The sequence below is a fragment of the Canis aureus genome, chromosome 9 (assembly GCF_053574225.1).
Source record: "Canis aureus isolate CA01 chromosome 9, VMU_Caureus_v.1.0, whole genome shotgun sequence".
Classification (NCBI taxonomy): domain Eukaryota; kingdom Metazoa; phylum Chordata; class Mammalia; order Carnivora; family Canidae; genus Canis; species Canis aureus.
In genome coordinates this window covers 75863288-75883103 of record NC_135619.1, presented here as the reverse complement: position 1 = coordinate 75883103, position 19816 = coordinate 75863288, and the positions used below count along the sequence as shown (strand labels likewise).

The following is a 19816-nucleotide window of genomic DNA, read 5'->3' as shown; positions in this document are numbered from 1 at the left end:
GAAACCCAAGAATGTCTCTGGAAAGGCCTGGCACTCCTTGGGCAAGGCATCGGCCTATCAGGGCCACCACATGAGGCCCTGGCCTGGCCCTGCTGCAGGGGGGGTGATTAGGGGTGGCCGGGGGTCTCCTGAGGACGAATCCAGCAGGAAGGACCAGGTTTTCCTTTCCGGTCTGCTGCTGACCTTGGCAATGGGGGACCTGGGGGGCTGAGCCCAAGGAGAAGCCGGGCACTGGGCATTGTGTTCTGGGAGCCCCGCCGGCCGCCTGGCCACGAGGTGCTCCCAGCGGAGCCTCCGTGGCTGCCTGCCCCCCCGCCCTGACTGCGCGCTGCTCGAGTCTCCTCCCCAAGCAGGGGGGGGGGCGGGCCGCAGGAGGGGCCCCCTGGCGTACTTTGGGGGATTCCTTAGGTCCTTGGGTGTCCCGGGCAGCTGAGATGTCGTCCAGCGCCGTCTTCTATGGTTCTGTGGCTTCGCGCTGCTCGTGGGTCATTAGACCCCCGTCCCGCCAGGAGAGGGGCGGTGCACCCTGCAGCGGGCCCGCGGCACCCCGGACAGCCCCCGGGGCAGGAGGACCCCTGCTTGCTCCTGTGCTTTCCACGGGGCCTGCTCTGGCCCATCAGCCCTGGGGGGCTCCCCCAGAACTCGTGTCCCCAGCTTCTCTGGACCCTCTCCTTGTGTGGGGGCCCTGTCACCCCTGGGCTGGGCCAGGGCACACCCACCCCCGCCCAGGACTGCCCCTGCCGGCTCAGAGCGTGTGCCCCGGGCAGCCACTGCCCCCGGAGCTTAGGAGGAGCACCCAGCCCCCGCGGGCGCAGAGAAGATCACATCCAGCCCCCCCGCGGCCAGGTGTGGTCCCAGCACGGCGTCCCGGGCCGTAGGACAAGGGCAGGTGGGTTCTGGCTCCGCCACCTCCACCTTCTTCCTTCCCGACCCCTGAAGGGTGGCCACGAGACAAGGCAGGGATTTGGGGCTGCGGGAGCTGCCAGGCCACCCCTGGGGGCAGCCCGGTTGTCCGGGGTGATGGGGGCAGCCCGACCTGGGCTGAACTGGGACTCACAGGTCACACTCAGCCGTGGTGAGTGTCACACTCAGTGGGAGGAACACGGCCTGATGGTGAGACTTTCAGAATCACTGAGCCCTCGGGGTGGCCCCTGTCAAAAGCCCCGTCCTCCCGCCAGCCCTTCCCTCTCAGGGCGGCTCTCGTAGGAACTGCCCCGAAAACCCCTTCCGGGCTGGTGCCTGGGGAACTCCTGCCCTCCTCTGAGGACGGCCAAGTCCCTGGAAACCCCGGCAGCCCCCCGGCCGCCCTCTCCTCCGGCCCCTGACTCAGCATCCGAAGTTCCCAAGGGGGAGGAGGCTGGGCCAGAGGGGGATGGCAAGAGGAGTCAGGGGAGGGGAGGCTGGGAGACCCGTGGGAAGGAGAAGAAAAAGGATGGTCTTAGCCAACAGGATCGGACGCCCGTGGACGGCGCGCTGCGTGCAGGTAGGGTTTGCCCCAGGCGGGCGGCCCCTGAGAACCGAGCAGTGACGTTAACCGTAATAACTCATCGAAAGAGACAAACCACGTAACCAACCCCACAGAGGCCAGGGGATCCTTTGCCAAATTTGGGACAACGTATCTCGCAGAACGATGATTGTGGTTTGTGGAGACACTGAGGACGTGAAGACCCCTGAGCCTCGTGCCCACACCCCCCTCCCCCCCCGCATCCCCAGCAGCCCAGTGTCCACTCGCACAGGAATGGGCGGGGTGAAACGTGGTCCGTCCGCGCGAGGGACCATTACCGTGCCCTAAAAAGGAAGGATGTTCTGGGGGGGCCTGGGGGGCTCAGGTGGGGAAGCGTCTGCCTTCTGCTCAGGTCACAACCTCAGGGTCCTGGGATCAAGTCCCACGTCGGGCTCCCTGCTCAGCGGGGCGTCTGCTTCTCCCTCTGTCCCCCTCTTCCCACTCGCATGCACACATGCTCTGTCTCTCTCTCAAATAAATAAAAAAAAATTAAGATTGTATTTATTTATTCATGAGAGACACAGAGAGAGGCAGAGACACAGGCAGAGGGAGAAGCAGGCCCCATGCAAGGAGCACGATGTGGGACTCGATCCCAGGACTCCAGGATCACGCCCTGGGCTGAAGGCAGACGCTCAACCACTGAGCCACCCAGGGATCCTAATAAAATCTTTAAGAAAAAAAAAAAAAAAAAAGAGGAAGAAGGTTCTGACACCTGCTCTGACGCGGGGGGCGGGGGGGGGACCTCGAGGACACTAGGTGAGTGAAGTGAGCCAGACCCAGAAGGACATCCTATATGACCCACAGATATGAAGTCCCCCAAGTGCCCAGATTTGTGGACACAGACAGCAGGATGGTGTTTGCCAGGGAAGGGGGGTGTGCGTTTAACGGGGACAGGGCTTCCGTTTAGGGAGCTGAAAGTGCCCCGGAGATGCTGGCAGAGGCGGCCGCACGGCATCGTGAGCGAGTGCAGTTAATGTCCCCGAGCTGTACACTGAAAAGCGGTTGACGTCGTCGATGTTGTGTATGACTGACCACCTTGAAACGAATGTATGCGTCCTCCGTGCCAGGGGGAGCGCGAGGCGGACTCCGGGTCCTTAGCCGCGCGGCGTGGGCGGGCCGTCCTGCCGGCGGATGCGTTGGCAGGACCATGTCTTTGGGACATCTCCACTAAGCGAAGGAGCAAAGTGGTGACTTGGGATCGCGAGCGATGCCAAAGCTCCCAGGGCAGGTGAGGAGGGTGCGGGGAAGGGCGGTCAGTTGCACCCGTCGGGGAAGAGGTGGCGAGGCTCCCGGTGCGCTGTCGCTCGCTCTACGGACGCACCGTGGCCAGAAACGCTCAACTGCGCCTAACCGGGGCTTTGGAGCCCGCTTCCTGGTCTCGGGAAGCAGGTGGCCGGCAGAAGGACACGTTCCGAGGCCACACGGGGACCCAGGCTAGCAGACCCACAGCGCGCGACGTTTCACAGACCACCGGCCAGGTCACCTTAAAAAGTCAACGTTGTGGGTGGGCTGGGGGCGCCGCTTCCCTGCCAAAGGGCCGGGGAGTTGCCAGCCAAGGGCTGGGCTCCGCTCATGCTCGGCCCCTGGTCTGAGGACCCACCGTCAGGCCACCCGGGGTAGCAGGGGAGGCCGACGCCGGGCAGGCACCGTGCACGGGGGTGAGGAGGGGGCGTGCAGGGGCTCACGCTTGCTGCCGGAGATGGACATGGGAGTATCTGGGTGCTGGGTGGGGGGCCTGCATTCTAGTTAGAAACGTGATGGGCTTTGATCAAGCCCAACGAAGATGTTCACGTTTGCTTTTTTTATTTAAAGATTTATTTATTGGGGCAGCCCCGGTGGCCCTGCGGTTTAGCGCCGCCTGCAGCCCAGGGCGTGATCCTGGAGACCCTGGATCGAGTCCCACATCAGGCTCTTGATATGATGCCTGCTTCTCCCTCTGCCTGTGTCTCTGCCTCTCTCTATGAATAAATTTTTAAAAATCTTCAAAAAAAATAAAATAAAGATTTATTTATTTATTCATGAGAGACAGGGAGAGGGAGAGAGAGGCAGAGACCCAGGCAGAGGGAGAAGCAGACCCCATGCAGGGAGCCCAACATGGGACTCAATCCCGGGACCTGGGGTCATGCCCTGGGCCGAAGGGAGGCTGTAAACCGCTGAGCCTCCCGGGCGCCCCAGATCTTCACGTTTGTTGACTCTAGGTGGTGGTTGCACGGGGGCTCATCACCTTCCCTCCTCGTTATAAAGACCTCAGAAATTGGGGGCCGAATGGGCACCTCTGTTTGGTGCCTGCCCTGGGCAGTTGCCCAGCGGAGCCGGGAGGGGGCGGGGGCAGAGCCGTCACCGCCCACCCCTCCTACCTCCTCAAACTCAGAGCTGTAGGACCTATTTCAAATGGTGAAGAAGTTTCACTTCTCGAGAGATGATGAGTGTGATGTTGTAAACAGGATAAACGAAGAGCCCTTCCAGGTTGTGGCACCTGCCCAGAAGTCAGGAAGTCAGTGACGCCCGGGGGCGTCGGCAGGTGGTTACAGGCCCCCTTCCCCCTGCCTGGAAGACGGTGCGCCTTCAGGCCCCCGGCCAGGTGAGCCCCTCCCGGTTCCCCACAGCCCCGTCCTCCCCTGAAGCCTTCCTCTCACGCCCGACCTTCCATGCTCGGGAGTTACTGCTCGGGAAGAGGGGGTGCAGGCCCTGGGCGGGGAGGCGGGCGCGGTGCCTCGGGAGGAGGCGTCAGCTGCCATCCTCCCAGACCTACCATGGCACAGAGCTGATCATGGTCTGGGTTGGAGCCACGCACCCAACAACAGGAGACCTGGATCCCTGGGGGGGGGGGGTTCCGAAGGGAGCAGGTCCCGGAAGAGGGCCTGGGCCGCCAGTGTGGACGCCCACTGTCCCCGGAGACACCTGGCCCCGCTGAGGCTCAGCCCCCCACGGACCCCCGGGCTCTGGTGGCTGCTGCCAAGGGATGGTGGGTCCCAGCCCCGCCCGGAGTCTTGGCTTCACCTGCTGCCGCTCCCCTGGGAAGGGCTGCCCTGGGCAGCGGCCGGCCCCCGGGCGGGTGTTTCTGGAAGGCTGAAGTAAGCCCTGTGTTCGCCGGCAGACTCCGTGCCGCGCTCTCTAGGTCCTCGGCAGCCACCCACGCTAGTGAGAAATCACTGCTCAGGGTGCAGCTGAGTGGGACACCGCCCAGGGCCACGAGGCTCTGCCGGGGGCGGCCGCGACCCGAAGGTCACTTAGGGAGAGTGCAGCGCGTGGGGGTGCATCCGCGGGGGGTGGTCTCCCAGCCCTGAACCCACCACCATTCACTGTCCCTGCTGCAGGCCGGGCACAGAGCCCCCCAGCCCCCACCCCATGGCTGGGAGAGCCAGGACGGCGGCAGGCCTGGGTGGCGGGGAAGCCGTTTCCCCTCACTGCACACCCAGGGCAGAGGGTGGTTGGGTGAGGCCGGGGGTCGCCTCCAGCCCGTGTCATTTTCCAAGGAAGTGGGGCGGGTGCTTGGACCCACGGGGTTTTAGCCTGAGGGACAAGCAGCCGTGAGGCCCGGGGTCGGGCAGCACCTTGCTGGGGGAGCACACGTGGGGCCTCGCGGAGAAACCCACCAGCAGGGTCCACAGGGCCCCCTGGGATCAGCTCCGGGGACCTGGAGGCAGAGCCAAGGGCACCACGCGCAGGCCTCTTTCCTCCGAGGGACACCCCCGCCCCCCCACTGCCCCCAGGACTGGAAGCGGGGAGGGAGGGCACGTGTGACGTGGCTGGGTCTGCCCGGGGCATGGACGGGGGCCCCGGGAGCAGAGCCCGAGCCGGAGTTCCCCTCGAGGGCTGCCCTGCGGGGTCTGGGGAGGCTCAGGGGGGCTGGCCCGACCGGCCTGCCCCAGCTGGGGAGCCCATGACGGCGTAGCCTGTGTCGTGTGTCGTCACAGCCCCAGAAGTAGACTTGCTTTGCTGTGGCTTTCCACCCGGGAGAAGTTCCGAGGCACCGGCCCCAGCAGACTCGGCCCTGCTTGGCCAAGCCCAGGCGGGGCTGCTTTGTCTAAGACCCGGCTCGGGCCCCCGCTGCTTCCTGAAGGCCTCGGCTGGGCCCGGAGCTGAGAGGCACACCTCCCTCCCGAGAAGTGTAAGTGTGGCTCCACGTGTGGGGCGCGGGCAGGGAGGCGGGACAGTGGGAGTCCCAAAGCTGAGGCCATTCGTGGGTAAGGGTGGGGGCTTGGCCAGGGGTCCCAGGCTGGGGTCCTTCGCCAAGAGAGAACCCAGGGGCCGGTGCCCACGGCTGTGGGGGGGCAGGGACGGCAGCTCCGCGGCGCCCCGAGTCTCTGCCTACCCTGAGACTCTTCTATAAAGTGCTCCCCGTGGCTGGTGGTCCAGGGCGCCCGAGAGTCGGAGCTCGGGGCCGGGCTGGTTCCTGCCACCAGGGCAGGTGGGCTCCCTGGGTGCTGGGCTTGTGGCTGGTTCCCCGAGTGTTGGTGGGTGAGATACCGAGGGCCTGGCTCCCTCGGCTTTGGGGCTGCCTGGCTGGGGAGGGGAGGAGTGGGGACGGCCAGCCTGGCGGCGGGCGGGCCTGGGGCTGGGTGATGCCGACAGGGGCGGTGGGTGTTCCCAGGTCTGCCGACAAGTGCGACAAGTGCGGAGAGGCGGCTGCACTGTTCTTTTTTTTTTTTTTTTTTTAATTTTTATTTATTTATGATAGTCACAGAGAGAGAGAGAGGCGCAGAGACACAGGCAGAGGGAGAAGCAGGCTCCATGCACCGGGAACCCGATGTGGGATCCGATCCCGGGTCTCCAGGATCGCGCCCTGGGCCAAAGGCAGGCGCCAAACCGCTGCGCCACCCAGGGATCCCTGCACTGCTCTTTCAGGCGTGTCTGTGCCCGGGAGGGTGATGCGATGGTGTTTTAGGGGACCCACCGGGTAGAGAGGGGACACAGAGTCACCGGAGCGGAGGGGGACAGGACAAGTAGGGGCGGATGCGCTGGGGGTGTGTCAACCTCATTACCGATCAAAGACATGCAAATGAGTTCTTAAACCTTGCAGGTAAAAATCTACTGGGGGCCTGGCCGGCTCAATGGGTAGAGCCTGGGGCTCTTGATCTCGGAGGCGTGAGTTCAAGCCCCTTGCTGGGCTTGGAGATCACTTAAGAAAACAAAAGGGATTACTTAAAAAAAAAAATCTATCGGGAACACCTGGTGGGTCAGTAAGGGAGCATCTGCCTTAGGCTCAGGATGTGACCCCAGGTCCTGGGATCAGTCCCATGTCGGGCTCCCCGCAGGGAGCCTGCTTCTCCCTCTGCCTGCGTCTCTGCCTCTCTCTGTGTCTCTCGTGAATAAATTAAAAAAAAAAAAAAAGAACTATCAAAATGAAAGAATAGAAGTGTGGGAAGCACACATGGACGACGTGCCTGGGGCGGCAGCGCAGCAACTCCCTCCCCAGCCTTTACCCCAATGCGGACAGCATCGTGTCAGGATGGGAAATCACGGGTCAAGAGGTCAAGCGAGCCAGGGCAGGATAAAAACTGTGCGTATCCTGTGGCTGTGGTTTGGGGTCTGCTTGAAAAGTTAACATAGTAAAGTTCGAGAACGTATGTTGAAAAGCTTGAGGGTCATTTCAAATACATGAGGACATAGCACAGGGGCAGTGCCGGCGCACGTGGGGCTCCTCTCACGGCCCCTGCATTTACTGGGGGGAACCAGCTGTCAGCCCCAAGGGGGGAAGGAGCCGGGAGGGGACCTGCTACAGCTGGCCAGGAGGCAGGAGGCGGTGGGGACCGGGGCCCCTGGGGATGTCTAGGGCTGGCAGGGGCAGGTGGAAAGAGCTTCGGGCCAGCCCCTAGGTCTCTCACTCCACCTGCCCCGCGGCTGAGATCCGCCCCTGTGGGTCCCCAGGGTGGCCCGCTGCTGGCCTGCAGGAGCGAGGAGAGCCACCCCCACGCTCTTGTCTTTCCACTCAACGTCCAGCACCAGGGGAGGCCCAGGCCCACCCGAACCCCAGCCCCGACCCAGCCCCGACCCAGCCCCCGGAGGAGCCAGGGTGCTCTGGGGTGGGCGGGGTGGGGACGCAGGGAGGGAGCAATCCACTGCCACCCTGGCCGTGCCGGATGCTGCGGTCAGCACCCCGGCTCCACAACCAGGCCCAGTGGATTCCGTGTCCCAGCAGCCACGATGATGCAAGAACCCAGTGAGCTTGGCTGGAGGTGAGGCTCTGGCCTGCTCTGGGGCCTGCTGCCCTCAGAGGCCGGGGAGACAGTGGTACTAGACGCCCCGGAGCCCTGGAGGGCCGCGAGCTGCTCTGCTGGCCACCCCCGCACCCGCTGCTCGGCCTGGCCTGGCGCCGGCCCTCTGGCCCTTTCACGGTGCTCGCGCCCCCTCCCTGTGCCTTCTGTCCAGCCAGGCTGTTGGTGCCTGACGGTCAGTGGAATGGCCCCAGACCTGGACCTCAGCACCCCGCACTACTCAGGCCACGTGGGCAGGCCCCCCAGGCCCCCAGGCCCCCCACTCACTGCTGGCCAGCCCGTGTCCTCAGAGCGCAGGCCCCGGGGGGCTCAGGAGGCAGCCTGGGAAGGGCCCGCCTGCCTGCCGGGCTCACTTGGGAAGACAGAGCACATTTTCTGTGGGGCCACCACTTCCTCCAGCATCTGCAGAAGCAGCTTCAAGAGACACCCCCCGCCCCCACTGGCATGTGCTTTGGGAAGAGGGGTCAGACCTCGGCACCCAGCTTCTAGAGTACCTCAGGGAGGCCGCACACTCCCCGGAGCCCCGCCCCAGGCAGTTTATTAGTCGGATGGAGGAAATCCGGCCCAGGGCCCACCCATGCTCCTGGGGCTCAGAAGCATCCGGATGCCTCCCAGGTGGCCTGGCCTGTGGGCCACTCCTCCCTTGGGGGCCCGCCCCCTCGCCCCCAGCCCGCTGGGTCTCTGTTCTGGGGGTTTGCGTCCTGCGGGCCCTGCTCGTGACAGCCGGGACACCTTGGTCCAGCTCTCTAAAGGGCAGGTCCTGCGTGCGGTCCTCCTAGGCCAGGCTGCAAGCCCCAGGGGCGCCCCAAGCTGTTGGGGGGCTGATCTGAGACCCGGGGGTGGGACAGGCAAGGCCCAGTGACCCTCCAAGCCCAGGCCTGCCGGCCTATTGGGGAATGTCAGCCCCAGAAGGTTAATCACATGGGAGACACCCTTTCTAGACTCACCTTTGTCTGCATTTTCCAGGTACTCAGTCCCTGCTCAGTCGGAAGTGAGCTTTCTGTAGCTTCAGGCATGCGTCCTGGCCTCCCGCTGTTTCTGCTTGGTGGGAAAACAGTGACTAGGGGCTGAGCAGCTAATCTGGGGACAGCTGGGCCACAGCACTCACTCCTAGGGTGCAGCTGCTGGCTCTCGGTGGGCGTCTCCCTCTGAGCAGGTGGCCTGGGGTGGGATGGGGAGCCCCTGCAGGAGCCCCTCTGGGCCCAGCCTCAGGGAGCAGGAGCAGCGGGCCCCCGGGGTTCTGGGAGGACAGTGTACAGCACTCACCTCCCTCCCCCCAGACACTCTCTGGCTCACAAGGACAGAGGCTATTTCAGGGAAGGATGTAGAGACATAAGGATCCTGGACACAGTCCCTCACCATCAGGGCCCACTGTGCCTCCGGACCCCCCAGCCTCTGTGCTCTGCAGGCTTCGTGCTGCTGTCCTGGGGGTTGGGGGTCCTGGACCCTCCCACGTGGGGCGATGTGCAGAGACGTGCTCGCAGGTCACATGCACTTCACATCTTGGGTAATTATTCCACCAGGGAAAAATTCCTAGAAAGGATTTTACATGATCCAAAGGTAGGCACATTGAGGATTTGGGGAAGCACGTTGCAACATTGTGCTCAGAAACGTTTGTGTCAGGGGCACCCGGGTGGCTCAGTGGTTGAGCATCAGCCTTCAGCCCAGGGCGTGATCCTGGGGTCCTGGGATGGGTCCCATATTCCTGCATGGAGCCTGCTTCTCCCTCTGCCTTTGTCTGCCTCTCTCTGTGTGTCTCATGAATAAATAAATAAAATCTTTAAAAATATTTTTAAAATATTTTTTATGCTCCTATCAGCCCAGTAAAGGGTACCCACTTCCTCACTCTTTTGGCAACACTAAGAATTAAAGTTCTTTATTCTTGCCAGTCTCATAGGCAAAAAAGGACTGCCATTTTGATGTTTCTGTTCACATTTCTTGGATTATAAGTAGAGTTGAGCTTTTTCTTTTCTTTTCTTTTCTTTTTCTTTTAAGATTTTACTTATTTATTCATGAAAGACAGAGAGAGAGAGAGAGAGAGAGGCAGAGACACAGGCAGAGGGAGAAGCAGGCTCCATGCAGGGAGCCCGACGTGGGACTCAATCCCGGGACTCCAGGATCAGGCCCTGGGCCGAAGGTGACGCTAAACCTTTGAGCCACCCGGACTGCCCAGCTTTTTCTTTTTTGGAGTTTTAGGATCTGTTTTTATTTCTTTTGTGAATTATGTGCTCTTTGGCTTTGAAACTTCTTGTTTTTATTGATTTGTAGATATTCTTTCTACATGAAGGACCTGCTGTTGTATCCCACAGGATAAACACAACACGTGGCACAGAGTAAATGCTCACTGAGCATCTGTCAAATGATTTGTGATTTAATCTGATTTCCTCAAAGTCATTTCACCCTACTCTTTCTCCAGGTCATCTTAAACCGTCAGAGCAAGCTTCTCGGTAGGATTGATAAGATGTACGACGTGTGCTAGAAAGGCCGTTGGGGCCACCGTGAAGCTGGAGCCCCCCAATATGCCAGGTGAGAGCGCCCTCCCTTCGCGTCTCCTTCGACTTTACACATTTAGGAGGGAGCCTGTCAGGATGGTTCTACAACGCGCCTCGTCTCAAACGGGGATACTTCCTTCAAAACTTAGCGTGTAGCAACAGATTTATCAAAATGAAAACGAACTCCTAAGAGAGGGAGGTGTCGGCTTCCCATGGAGACGTCGGGAAGCAGCTGGGGGGCCTCTGTTCTGACGGGCGAGGAGGGAACCCGGAGCAGGATGCGTGGGCGTGAGGGCCTCCCGCCCTGTTTCCTGCCCACGGCCAAGCCCCAGAGCCTCTCAGAGGCCCCGCAGGAGCCTGTCACCCTGTCTCCTGGGCCTTACCTGGTCCCCCAGGAAGCGGTCCCCCTCCACCCGAGGCCAGGGCCCCCCTGGGCACCTGTCAGGAGCCCCGGCAAAGACAGGGCGTCACTGCCCTGCAGCCTGAGAACTGCCCCGTGGCCAGCTGCCCCTGGCTCCTGGGCCTGGTCACCTCCCGGCCCGTGCTCCAGCCCCTCACCCGGGAGCGGGGACGGCGGCACCTGTCCCCAGGCCTTAGGAAGGGGAGGTCCCGGAGAGGTCAGCGCGCACCACCCCACAGCCGGGACGCTGGCCGCTCCTAGAAACCAAAGGCTGGGTGCGGGCGAGGATGGGGGAGAAGCTGGAAGCCTCTGCGCCGCCGGTGGGCACGGGAGGGGGCGGGAGGGGGCGCAGCCCCTGCGGGGGGCTCCGCGGTTCCTCAGAAAGCTGAAAATAGAACTTCCCTGTGATACAGCAATTTTACTTCTGGGTTTTTACCCAAAAGAAGTGAAAGTAGGGTGTTGCAGCGATAGCTCTGTGCCCGTAATCTGGGCAGCATGACTCACGGGGAACTAAGAGTGGAGGGAAGCCAGGTGTTCACCCGCCGGAGGACGGACAAGCGAACGGGCACACACGGGACTGGGACCCCGCCTTGGCCAGGGAGGCCATTCCGGCACCTGCTGCCACACGGGCGGAGCTCCGGGCCACGGCCAGGGGGGAAGCCAGTGTGCGGGACCTCCAGAGCAGGCCGGGCGCTGGGAGCGAGGGACAGGGTGTCAGTTTTGCAAGATGACGAGAGTCCTGCGGGCAGACAGTGTGAATGTCCTTACGCCCCGAGCTGCACACTTAAAAATGATGAAGACGGTGACCTTTAGATTATGTGTACTTTACTGGAGTGAGGGCACTGGGGGCGACCAGGGAGTGGCATGGCGGACCCTGTCGCCTGGGGACACGCCGATGAAGCTTCAGCAGGGGCACAAGCCAGGGCGCACTCCGCCCCCCGCGGCCCCCACTCGGCGGGCGGGCGGGCAGCTGCATGGCCCTCAAGGCAGGTGCATGGCCTGCGGGATCCCCGGCCGGCGCCCTGGGCGAGCTCAGCATTTGGAACGCGCGGCTTTCCTTATGGTCTGGCCGCCGAGAGGTCAGGGGGTCATGACCCAGGGGCGCCAGGCTAGAGGACAGAAGCCACCTTCCGTGCTGTGACGGGGCCAGGCCAGGCCCGACCGGACGGTGAAGGCACCGTGAAGCTCGGCCTGCGCCCGGTGGCCCGCTGGCGGCTGGCCACGCTCCCTGCTGACCCGGACGCCGTCCACCTCGGAGCGGGAGCGCACCGGGGAGGAACCGCGGGGCCCAGGTGCGGAGGTGTCACGGCGTCTCCTGAGGAACTGAAAGGCTCAGCCCAGGAGCACGGCCTCTGGGAGCACGTGTCACCAAGGCCGCAGCCCTTCATCTCCACGACAGGTCCCAGAGGAGGCCAGGGAGGGAGGGGGGCCGGGGTGGCTCCGGGTGCAGGTCACGGAGGAGTGCAGGAGAGCAGGCCGGGCAGGGGATGGCGGTGCGGTGCGTGGGAGGCTGGGGGTGGCAGCCTCCTTCCCCGGGGCGGGTCCCCAGAGCGGGTGAGTCACAGCAGGTCCCTCTGGTCCTTCGAGCTGGGGGCCCGCCCCTCCCAGCACGGCCGTCTGTCCTTGCACTCCCGAGCAGGCCTGAGGGAAGGCAGGTGTGCGGCCACTGCTGGGCCGGGACCGGCCCCGGGCTCCAACAGCTTGCTCTAGCCTGGGGCTGGGGCTGGTTCTGCCCACGGGCCTCCTGGCTGTTGGACAGGGTGGCAACTCGCAGGTGGGCGTGAGTGGGTACTAGGGTGAGTACTGGGGGCCCCCGTTCTCCACGCCACGGCCTGTCAGCCGGCTATGAGGTCCCCCGAAGCCTGGGTCACCCTTGGCAGAGCTCCGGGAAAGCGCGTCTTCACCACGGGCCTGGGCTGGGAGGGTGCCCCAGGCTGTGCACGGACGAGGCCCCTCCAGTCCCAGGGCGTCGGGATCCCCGGAACGTCTCTGGACCTCGGCCTCCGTGTGTCATGGTGCCGTGAATCTCAGTGAGAAGACGTCATAGAGTCTGTTTTATGTCCCTGTGCTGATTGATGTCTGTCCATTTCCCACATGATGGGGACAGCAGGCAAGCCCCAGGCTCTCGCCTAGGGGTGGGCATGGGGCTTGGCGTGGGACTTGTCCCCCGTGCACCCCAAAGAGCAGCCCCAAGTGTGAGGGCTGCTAGAAAACCAGCTCTGGAACGAGTCCAAGGACTCCTGCCCACTGGCTGCCCCCGCTCAGGTGGGGGACCCCGGTGACTGGTGGCAGCAAGCCCACACCCTCTCTGAGGATGGCCCCTTCCATCGGGCAATGCTCACAGGTCACGTCCCACCAAACGGGGTCTCAGAACCGCCACCCCAGCTACGAGGGAGCCGGCCCTGCGGTGCACGGCAGGGCGCAGAGAGCTAGCGTGGGGGGGGGTGGGGTGGGGGGTGGGGGGTGGTTAGAGACCTGGCTCCGCGGCGCCAGCCACTCCGATGGCCTCACGCGGTGCCACGGGCACGTGGGCAACATGGACGGTCAGGGTGGGGACCACACCGCAGGCCATCTAGACACACCTGAGAAGGACCCAGATGGGGTCCTTCACAAAGGAAAGCTGGATCACTGACTTTCCAGTGAATGAGTGTTTAAAAAGCACGACTTGGACCAAGAGGCCACAGGCTGTGGGTGGGCATCCATCCAGACTCCTCGGACGGCCGTGCGGGTCGAGGTCAGGGTGGAGGCCCCGAGCTCCCATGGCGGGAGGGGAAGCCTGGGGCGGCTGATGCAACCAGCAGAACCCTGACAGGCCCAACGTGGGTCGGTGTGCAACGGCGGAACCCATATGCTCTCGATGCAGAAGGTCCAAAGGCATGAGAGTCAGACCCGCGGGGCTCCTCAGGGCTCCGGGGGACGGAGGACAGGGAAGGCTAAAGCAGAGCCCCGGGAGTCCGCCTGCCGGGTGAACAGCGCGTCCCGGCAGCTCCTGTTCTGCACACGTGCAGGCGGAGGAGGTCCTGAGGCAGGAGGAGCGGGGTCTCCCGGGGCTGGAGGGGAAGGGAGGGGAGACTGGCTGCCTCTGGGCTCCTCATGTGAGGCTACAAACGGAGGAGCCCCCACACGAGTGGCGCACTGAGCCGGAGTGGCCCAGGGGCCGTCGGGGCGCTCGCAGGTCAGGAGGGTGCAGGCTCTGAGGAGCTCCAGCTGCTACAGTAAATTTCTAGGGTCATCTCCGAGAGACCAAAAAAATGAACCTAATAATCATTTCAAAACCAACGAGGGGGAACAGAATTTAAGAGCGGAACAAATCCAGAAGTTGTGTTTACTTGCTCCGTGGCAGGGAGCCTCTGTTCCAGACGCTCTCCGGGGCCTGCGGCTGCCCTGTGTGCTGCCCCGTGTGCGCACGTCCCGGGCCGTCACCCGGATCCCTCGTCTCACCTGACCAGCTCTGTCAAGACCAGCCCCAAACACAGCCACGCTCTGAGCTGCGGGGGACAGGGCTTCGTCATGGCTTTTGGCGGGGGGGTGGAGGGGGCATAGGGGACACAGTTCAACCCTTAAGAGAAGACAAAAGGGGAAGAGAAACAGGGCAGAGGAGAACGGGAGGTGTGGGAAACAAACCGCCTCAGTGTAAACGGACCCGCTCGGTAACCGAGAGCCCGGAGTGTGGAAGGTTTTTGTATGTGTCACGGCTAAAGCCCTGGGTTGCAGGGACCTCGCAGGTGGACAGCCGGGGAAAATACACCAAATGGATACGAATCAAAAGAGACTTTATACGAAAAGCACTAATAGAGATTATAGCGCCTCCCTACGGTGCTGCTACAGATTACTGCGCGCTTAGAGACTCCAAAGTGCAGACTTAGGATCATTGTCCTGGGGCGAGCCGCGAGAGGTGGGCTCGATGGGTGGCGCTGGCTACGCTCCTTCTGGAGGCTCTGGGGGAGGATCCGTTTCCGCGCCGGTTTGGGCTCTGGGCTCCGGAAGCCACCTGCATCCTGGGGCCAGCCTGCATCCCAGAACCAGCTTGCATCCCAGGGCCCTCCTGCATCCCAGGGCTCCCCTGCACCCTGGGGCCAGCGTGCATCCTGGGGCTCCCCTGCATCCTGGGACCAGCTTGCATCCCAGGGCCAGCCAGCATCCCAGGGCTCCCCTGCACCCCGGAGCCAGCCTGCATCCCGGGGCTCCCCTGCACCCCGGGGCCAGCATGCATTCCGGGGCTCCCCTGCATCCCGGGGCCAGCCAGCATCCCGGGGCTCCCCTGCATCCCGGGGCTCGCGGCCCCTTCCTCCGTCGTCGAAGCTGCCCAGGGCTGCCTGAGTTGTCACGTCCCTCCACCTGTCTGTCCGTCCTCCTCCCTCCTCTGCAGGCAAGGGCCCTGTGATAATCCATGATCATCTCCGTCTTTCTCTACTGTCCACTATTTAGCAAACTTAACTCCTTCTGCGACCTTACGTCCCCTTTGCCGTGTAGCCAGAGTTACAGGGAAGCCCATCAGGCTGCCACCTCCCGGGCACATCCCTGCGGGGGCGGGAACTCTGCCTACCACGGAGATAGAGAGCATCGCGACACGATGATACGGGGGTGGGTGCATCAGGAAGCACAGCCAGAGCCTGGACACCTGACCGGTAAGACGCAGTATGGAAAGCAAACTTTGCAAGAGCCATGAGGAGACGTGGACAAGTGGAGCATCACGACAGGGGCGATTAATCATTTTTCTCAGTAATTGAGAGTCAAAACAGGTGACAGGTTAGGACAGGCCAGGCCCTGGGGGACAGGGTGGAGCACCTAGATGGTGGGAAATGTGCGGACGCCGACACTCACTCAGCAATGAAAGAAGGAACTTGCTTTCCAAGCCCACAAACGACCGTTTGAGGACCGGCCTCGGGAGTCGCGCGGACTGGGTACTGCCCCAGCCCGCAGGCTCCGGCCACGATGTCGTCGGTTGGAGACCGAAGATCTGAGGGTCATGTTTAGGAACCCACTTGGGGGGGCTCAGTCGGGGAAGCGTCTGCTTTTGGCCCAGGTCATGATCTCAGGGTTCTGGGATCGAGTCCCACATCGGGTTCCCTGCTCAGCGGGGAGTCTGCTGCTCTCTTTGCCCCTCCTCACCCCCCCCAGCCCACTCATGCTCGCTCTCTTTCTCAAATAAATAAATAAAAATTAAAAGCAAAAACAAAAAAAGGTTTAGAAACCCACTTGGAAGTTTATTTGTGAGCCCCTGGTGTGTTGAATCTGGAGTTAGCCTGAACCTTCTCCTTTCTTAGTGCCAGAAAGTCGCTCCCAGGGACGCCTGTCCTCACACTTGTCTCTGTCCCACAGGAAACGCCACCGCGGTCACCAGCCCCGTCCTGGTGACCCTGGATCCTAGCATGAGCACCTCAAACTGCAACGAGTCCTTTGAGGACAGCAGACTGGCCCTGGTGTTGGTGTACAGCGCGGTGTGTGTGCTGGGCCTGCCGGCCAACTGCCTGACCGCCTGGCTCACGCTGCTCCAGGTGCTCCAGGGCAACGTGCTGGCCGTCTACCTCTTCTGCCTGTCGCTCTGCGAGATGCTCTACATCAGCACCCTGCCCCTCTGGATCAAGTACATCCAGAACCACCACCGCTGGACGCTGGGCCTCGGGGGCTGCAAGGTGACGGGCTACATCTTTTTCTGCAACCTGTACGTGAGCATCCTCTTTCTGTGCTGCATCTCCTGTGACCGCTTCCTAGCGGTGGTGTACGCCCTGGAGAGCCGCGGCCGCCGCCACCAGAGGACCGCCATCCTCATCTCCGTGTCTGTCTTCGTTGTTGTCGGGCTCGTTCACTACCCGGTGTTTGAAATGGAAGAGAGGGGGACGTGCTTCGAGGGGTCGATGAACACCAGGATCGCCGGGTTCTACTACTTGCGCTTCGCCCTGGGGTTCGCTGTCCCCCTCTTCATCATCGCGTTCACCAACCAGCGTATCTTCAGGAGCATCAAGCTGAGCACCGGCCTGAGCGCCGCCCAGAAGGCCAAGGTGAAGCACTCGGCCATCGCGGTCGTGACCATCTTCCTGGTGTGCTTCGCCCCCTACCACCTGGTGCTCCTCGCCAAAGCCGTCGCCTTTTCCTACTATAAGGGAGACCCGGGCACCCTGAGGACCTATGAAGCCAGGCTGTGCACGCTCTCCGCGGTGTTTCTGTGCCTGTCCACGGTGAACAGCGTGGCTGACCCCATCATCTACGTGCTGGCCACGGACCATTCGCGGCAGGAAGTGTCCAGAATCCACAAGGAATGGAAAAAGTGCTCCGCAAAAACAGACGTCTCCAAGCTTCACACAAGTTCGAAGGACTCCGAGGAGGTGCCACTGCCCATGTCACTCACAAACGGCTCCACGTGGCCCAGGACTGTCCACCCGCCAGAGTCAGAGCTGGCTACGTGGAGCTCCCAGGGCACTTTGGAGAGGCTGAGTGAAGAGCCCCACTGAGCCCACGGTCCTGCAGGGCAGGGTGGCCGGCGTGGGAGCCCAGGGGCCAGGGGCTTCCCCATCCACTGAGCCTGCTGGCCGGTGTCCACAACCCTGGCCCTGAAAACATGCCACCGATTTCTCATGCTGGAGACATGTTCTCTGTAAGCCCCTGCCCCTCGGGGTCCCAGCCCTCCTAGGCTGTCCCACTGGGTCCCACACAGCCCACGGGAAGGGAGATGCTTCCAGGCACAGGTGCCCCAGCAGCGGGCAGGCAGGACGGCCTCTTGCTCTGCACTGGTGCTGGCTGGCTCACTCGGCTATTAGCAAACAGCAGGGCTGCTGGCAGAGGCCTCGTGCCCGCCTGGTGCTGCCGGCAGCTGGCACACGCCACACACGGGGTAGGTGCCTGGTCACTGTCCACAGTGATGACTTTATTTTCTGTGCTTTTCTGCAAGCCTTGCTTGGATAACTGTGATAGTACAACACGACCCTGTTCTGCCTCGAAATGCCCATGCAAAGCGGGCACCTTCGCACAGTGCCAGGTCGCAGCAGGACAGCCAATGCCTATGGAGGGGCGGCCCCTGGCTGGGCTGGCTCTGTGCCCAGCACGTCTGACGCGGCAGGCTGCTGTGAGCCCCACAGGGCAGCCGTGAGGTGGGCGACCGGCTGCTCTGGCTTCCAGCGGGGCAGCCGACGTATCCTCTGTAGGGTGCCCAGGTCGGGAAAGGCTGGTGGACACCCCAGGAAGGTGACACGGCCGCCCGAGAGGTTCAGAGGATAGTTGGAATTCCTCTCATCAAGGCTTCCTGGCTTCAGGGTCAGGGGAGAAGCCGCCTGAGGCTCGAATAGGGGGATCAGGAGTGAGCAGGTGACGCCCCAGGCCTCCAGCCTCCTGGGAGGTGTGGACGGAATGCGGGTGGGGCATGGAACCAGGTCCCCGTGGGGCCTGGAAGGTGGGTTCCCTGGCAGCCCCATAGCCCTGGGCCAGGGCCTGGCTCTGCCCCGACCAGCCTGGGAGGCCTTGGTTTCCTGTCTGTAACAGGGTCAATGACATGTACCTCGAGGGTCAGTGTGGGGGCTGACCCGCTGCCTCTGCTTCAGGCTCCTGAGACAGGAGCCCAGCAGGCTGCTCGCCGGCGGAGGGGCCCAGGCGCCCCAGGCACCTGCTCTTCACAGGAGCCGCGCCAGGTCGTGCCAGGTTGCATTCTGGTAGTTGTGAGGCAGCTAGCTGTCCTTCGCCCTTCCCTGGAGCGAGAGACATCGAAAAGATACGTTTAAGAAGTCAGTAGAAATGGAGCGCACACACGCAAGCCAGGCCCCAGTTCCTTCTCATGAAACAACCTCATGCCCCTCTCCGGGCCGGGGTCTTCCTCTCGGGCTCTCCTGGAGGCGTGTGGGCCCCTGGGCTCCGGAAGTGATGGGCTTGGCTTCTGGGAACCGTCGGGAATGCTCAGCACTGGGAGGAGAGCTGGGTGCGGCGGGAGGGGCCCGTCGGGCTTCCATGGTGTCCCCCCCCCCCCCCCGCCGTGCCAGTTTGTGGGGAGCTGCTGTAACGCATTAGCACAGACCGGGGCCGGGGAGGCAGGGCTTGAAACGAAGCTTGTTCTCTCCTCGTTCTGGTTCTGGGGGCTGAAGTCCAGGATCCAGGGCGTGGGCAGCGCTGGCTCCTCCTGGGGGCTCTGCGGGAGGACCCGGTCCGGGCTCGTCCCTCAGCTTCGGACGTAGGGGGCCATCCCTGGCCGGCCGTCACTGCCTCCCTCTTCTCGTGCCCTCCTCTGGGAGCCTCTCTGCATCTCCTCTGTCTCACGGCCACACCCTGGCCTCCAGTGGCCACCTGGACACCGGGCGCAGCGTCAGACCCAGCGTGCTCTGCCGTGGCCCACTGCCCCTCGGGCACCAGGGTGACCAGGCTGCCTGAAGGCCCTGGCAGGTGCACAAGTGTCCCACGGGGGAGAGGGGAGAGGGGTCTTCAGCCTGAGAAACCGCCACAAGCCACCTGGTCCCGGTGCCTCGGCACTGCCCCAGGACCAGCGTTTTCAGACGACAGGTGGGCTGAGCTTCGCGGGCGCGGGCGGCCTGAGCTCTGGGCGATGTTGGATGGAGGCCTCCGCGGTAGCCAGTCGCAGAGCCGCTGCGGCCGCAGAGATGCTGGGACGAGCCTCCCCGCTGGTCCCGCTGGAGGGGCCCCAGGACGGAGGCCCGTGGGCGGGGCCTGTGGGGGCGGGGCCTGCGGAAGGGGCCAGATATGGGGCAGAATTCCGTGGCTGGAACCAGGGTGAACCGGGATCCAGGGTCAGAAGGGGTGACCTAGGGCAGCCCCGGTGTTGCAGCAGTTCAGCGCCGCCTTCAGCCCAGGGCGTGATCCTGGAGTCCTGGGATCGAGTCCCACGTCGGGCTCCCTGCATGGAGCCTGCTTCTCCCTCTGCCTGTGTCTCTGCCTCTCTCTCTCTCTGTGTCTCTCATGAATAAATAAAATCTTAAAAAAAAAAAGGAGGGGTGACCTAGAGGCTTCCTTTCCCTGGGGCGTCTCAGAGGGTGTCTGCAGTGACGGCTGGGGCCTCACGAGATTGGAAAATGCGTGAGGAGGGACAGTGACCACGGGGGACAAGGACAAGCTCTGTGCTGATGCCCAACCAGCTCGGTGTCCGCTCTAAGACACCAACATGGCCTTGAGTCTGAGAGCCTGGGGGGAGCAGGCAGAGGGTACCAGGCCCGAACCCCAGCTGGACCCAAGGCCCAGCCTGCATCGGTCCCCCCCTGCCAGGCTG

At 63.1% G+C, this 19816-nt stretch overlaps 1 protein-coding gene across 2 annotated transcripts; it reads left to right on the top strand.

Annotated features, from left to right (window-relative positions):
• The first annotated feature begins 3879 nt into the window (after positions 1–3879).
• GPR132 (G protein-coupled receptor 132) lies at positions 3880–19528 on the top strand. Of its 2 annotated transcripts, XM_077910835.1 has the most exons (4): positions 3880–4085; positions 5422–5615; positions 10139–10248; positions 15937–19528. In XM_077910835.1, exons 3-4 carry the CDS (start codon positions 10242–10244, stop codon positions 17064–17066), a joined length of 1137 nt encoding a protein of 378 aa, XP_077766961.1. In that variant the 5' UTR covers positions 3880–4085; positions 5422–5615; positions 10139–10241; the 3' UTR covers positions 17067–19528. The 2 variants fall into 2 exon arrangements, with proteins under 2 accessions (XP_077766961.1, XP_077766962.1); XM_077910836.1 differs by lacking the exon at positions 5422–5615.
• The last annotated feature ends 288 nt before the right edge of the window (positions 19529–19816 follow it).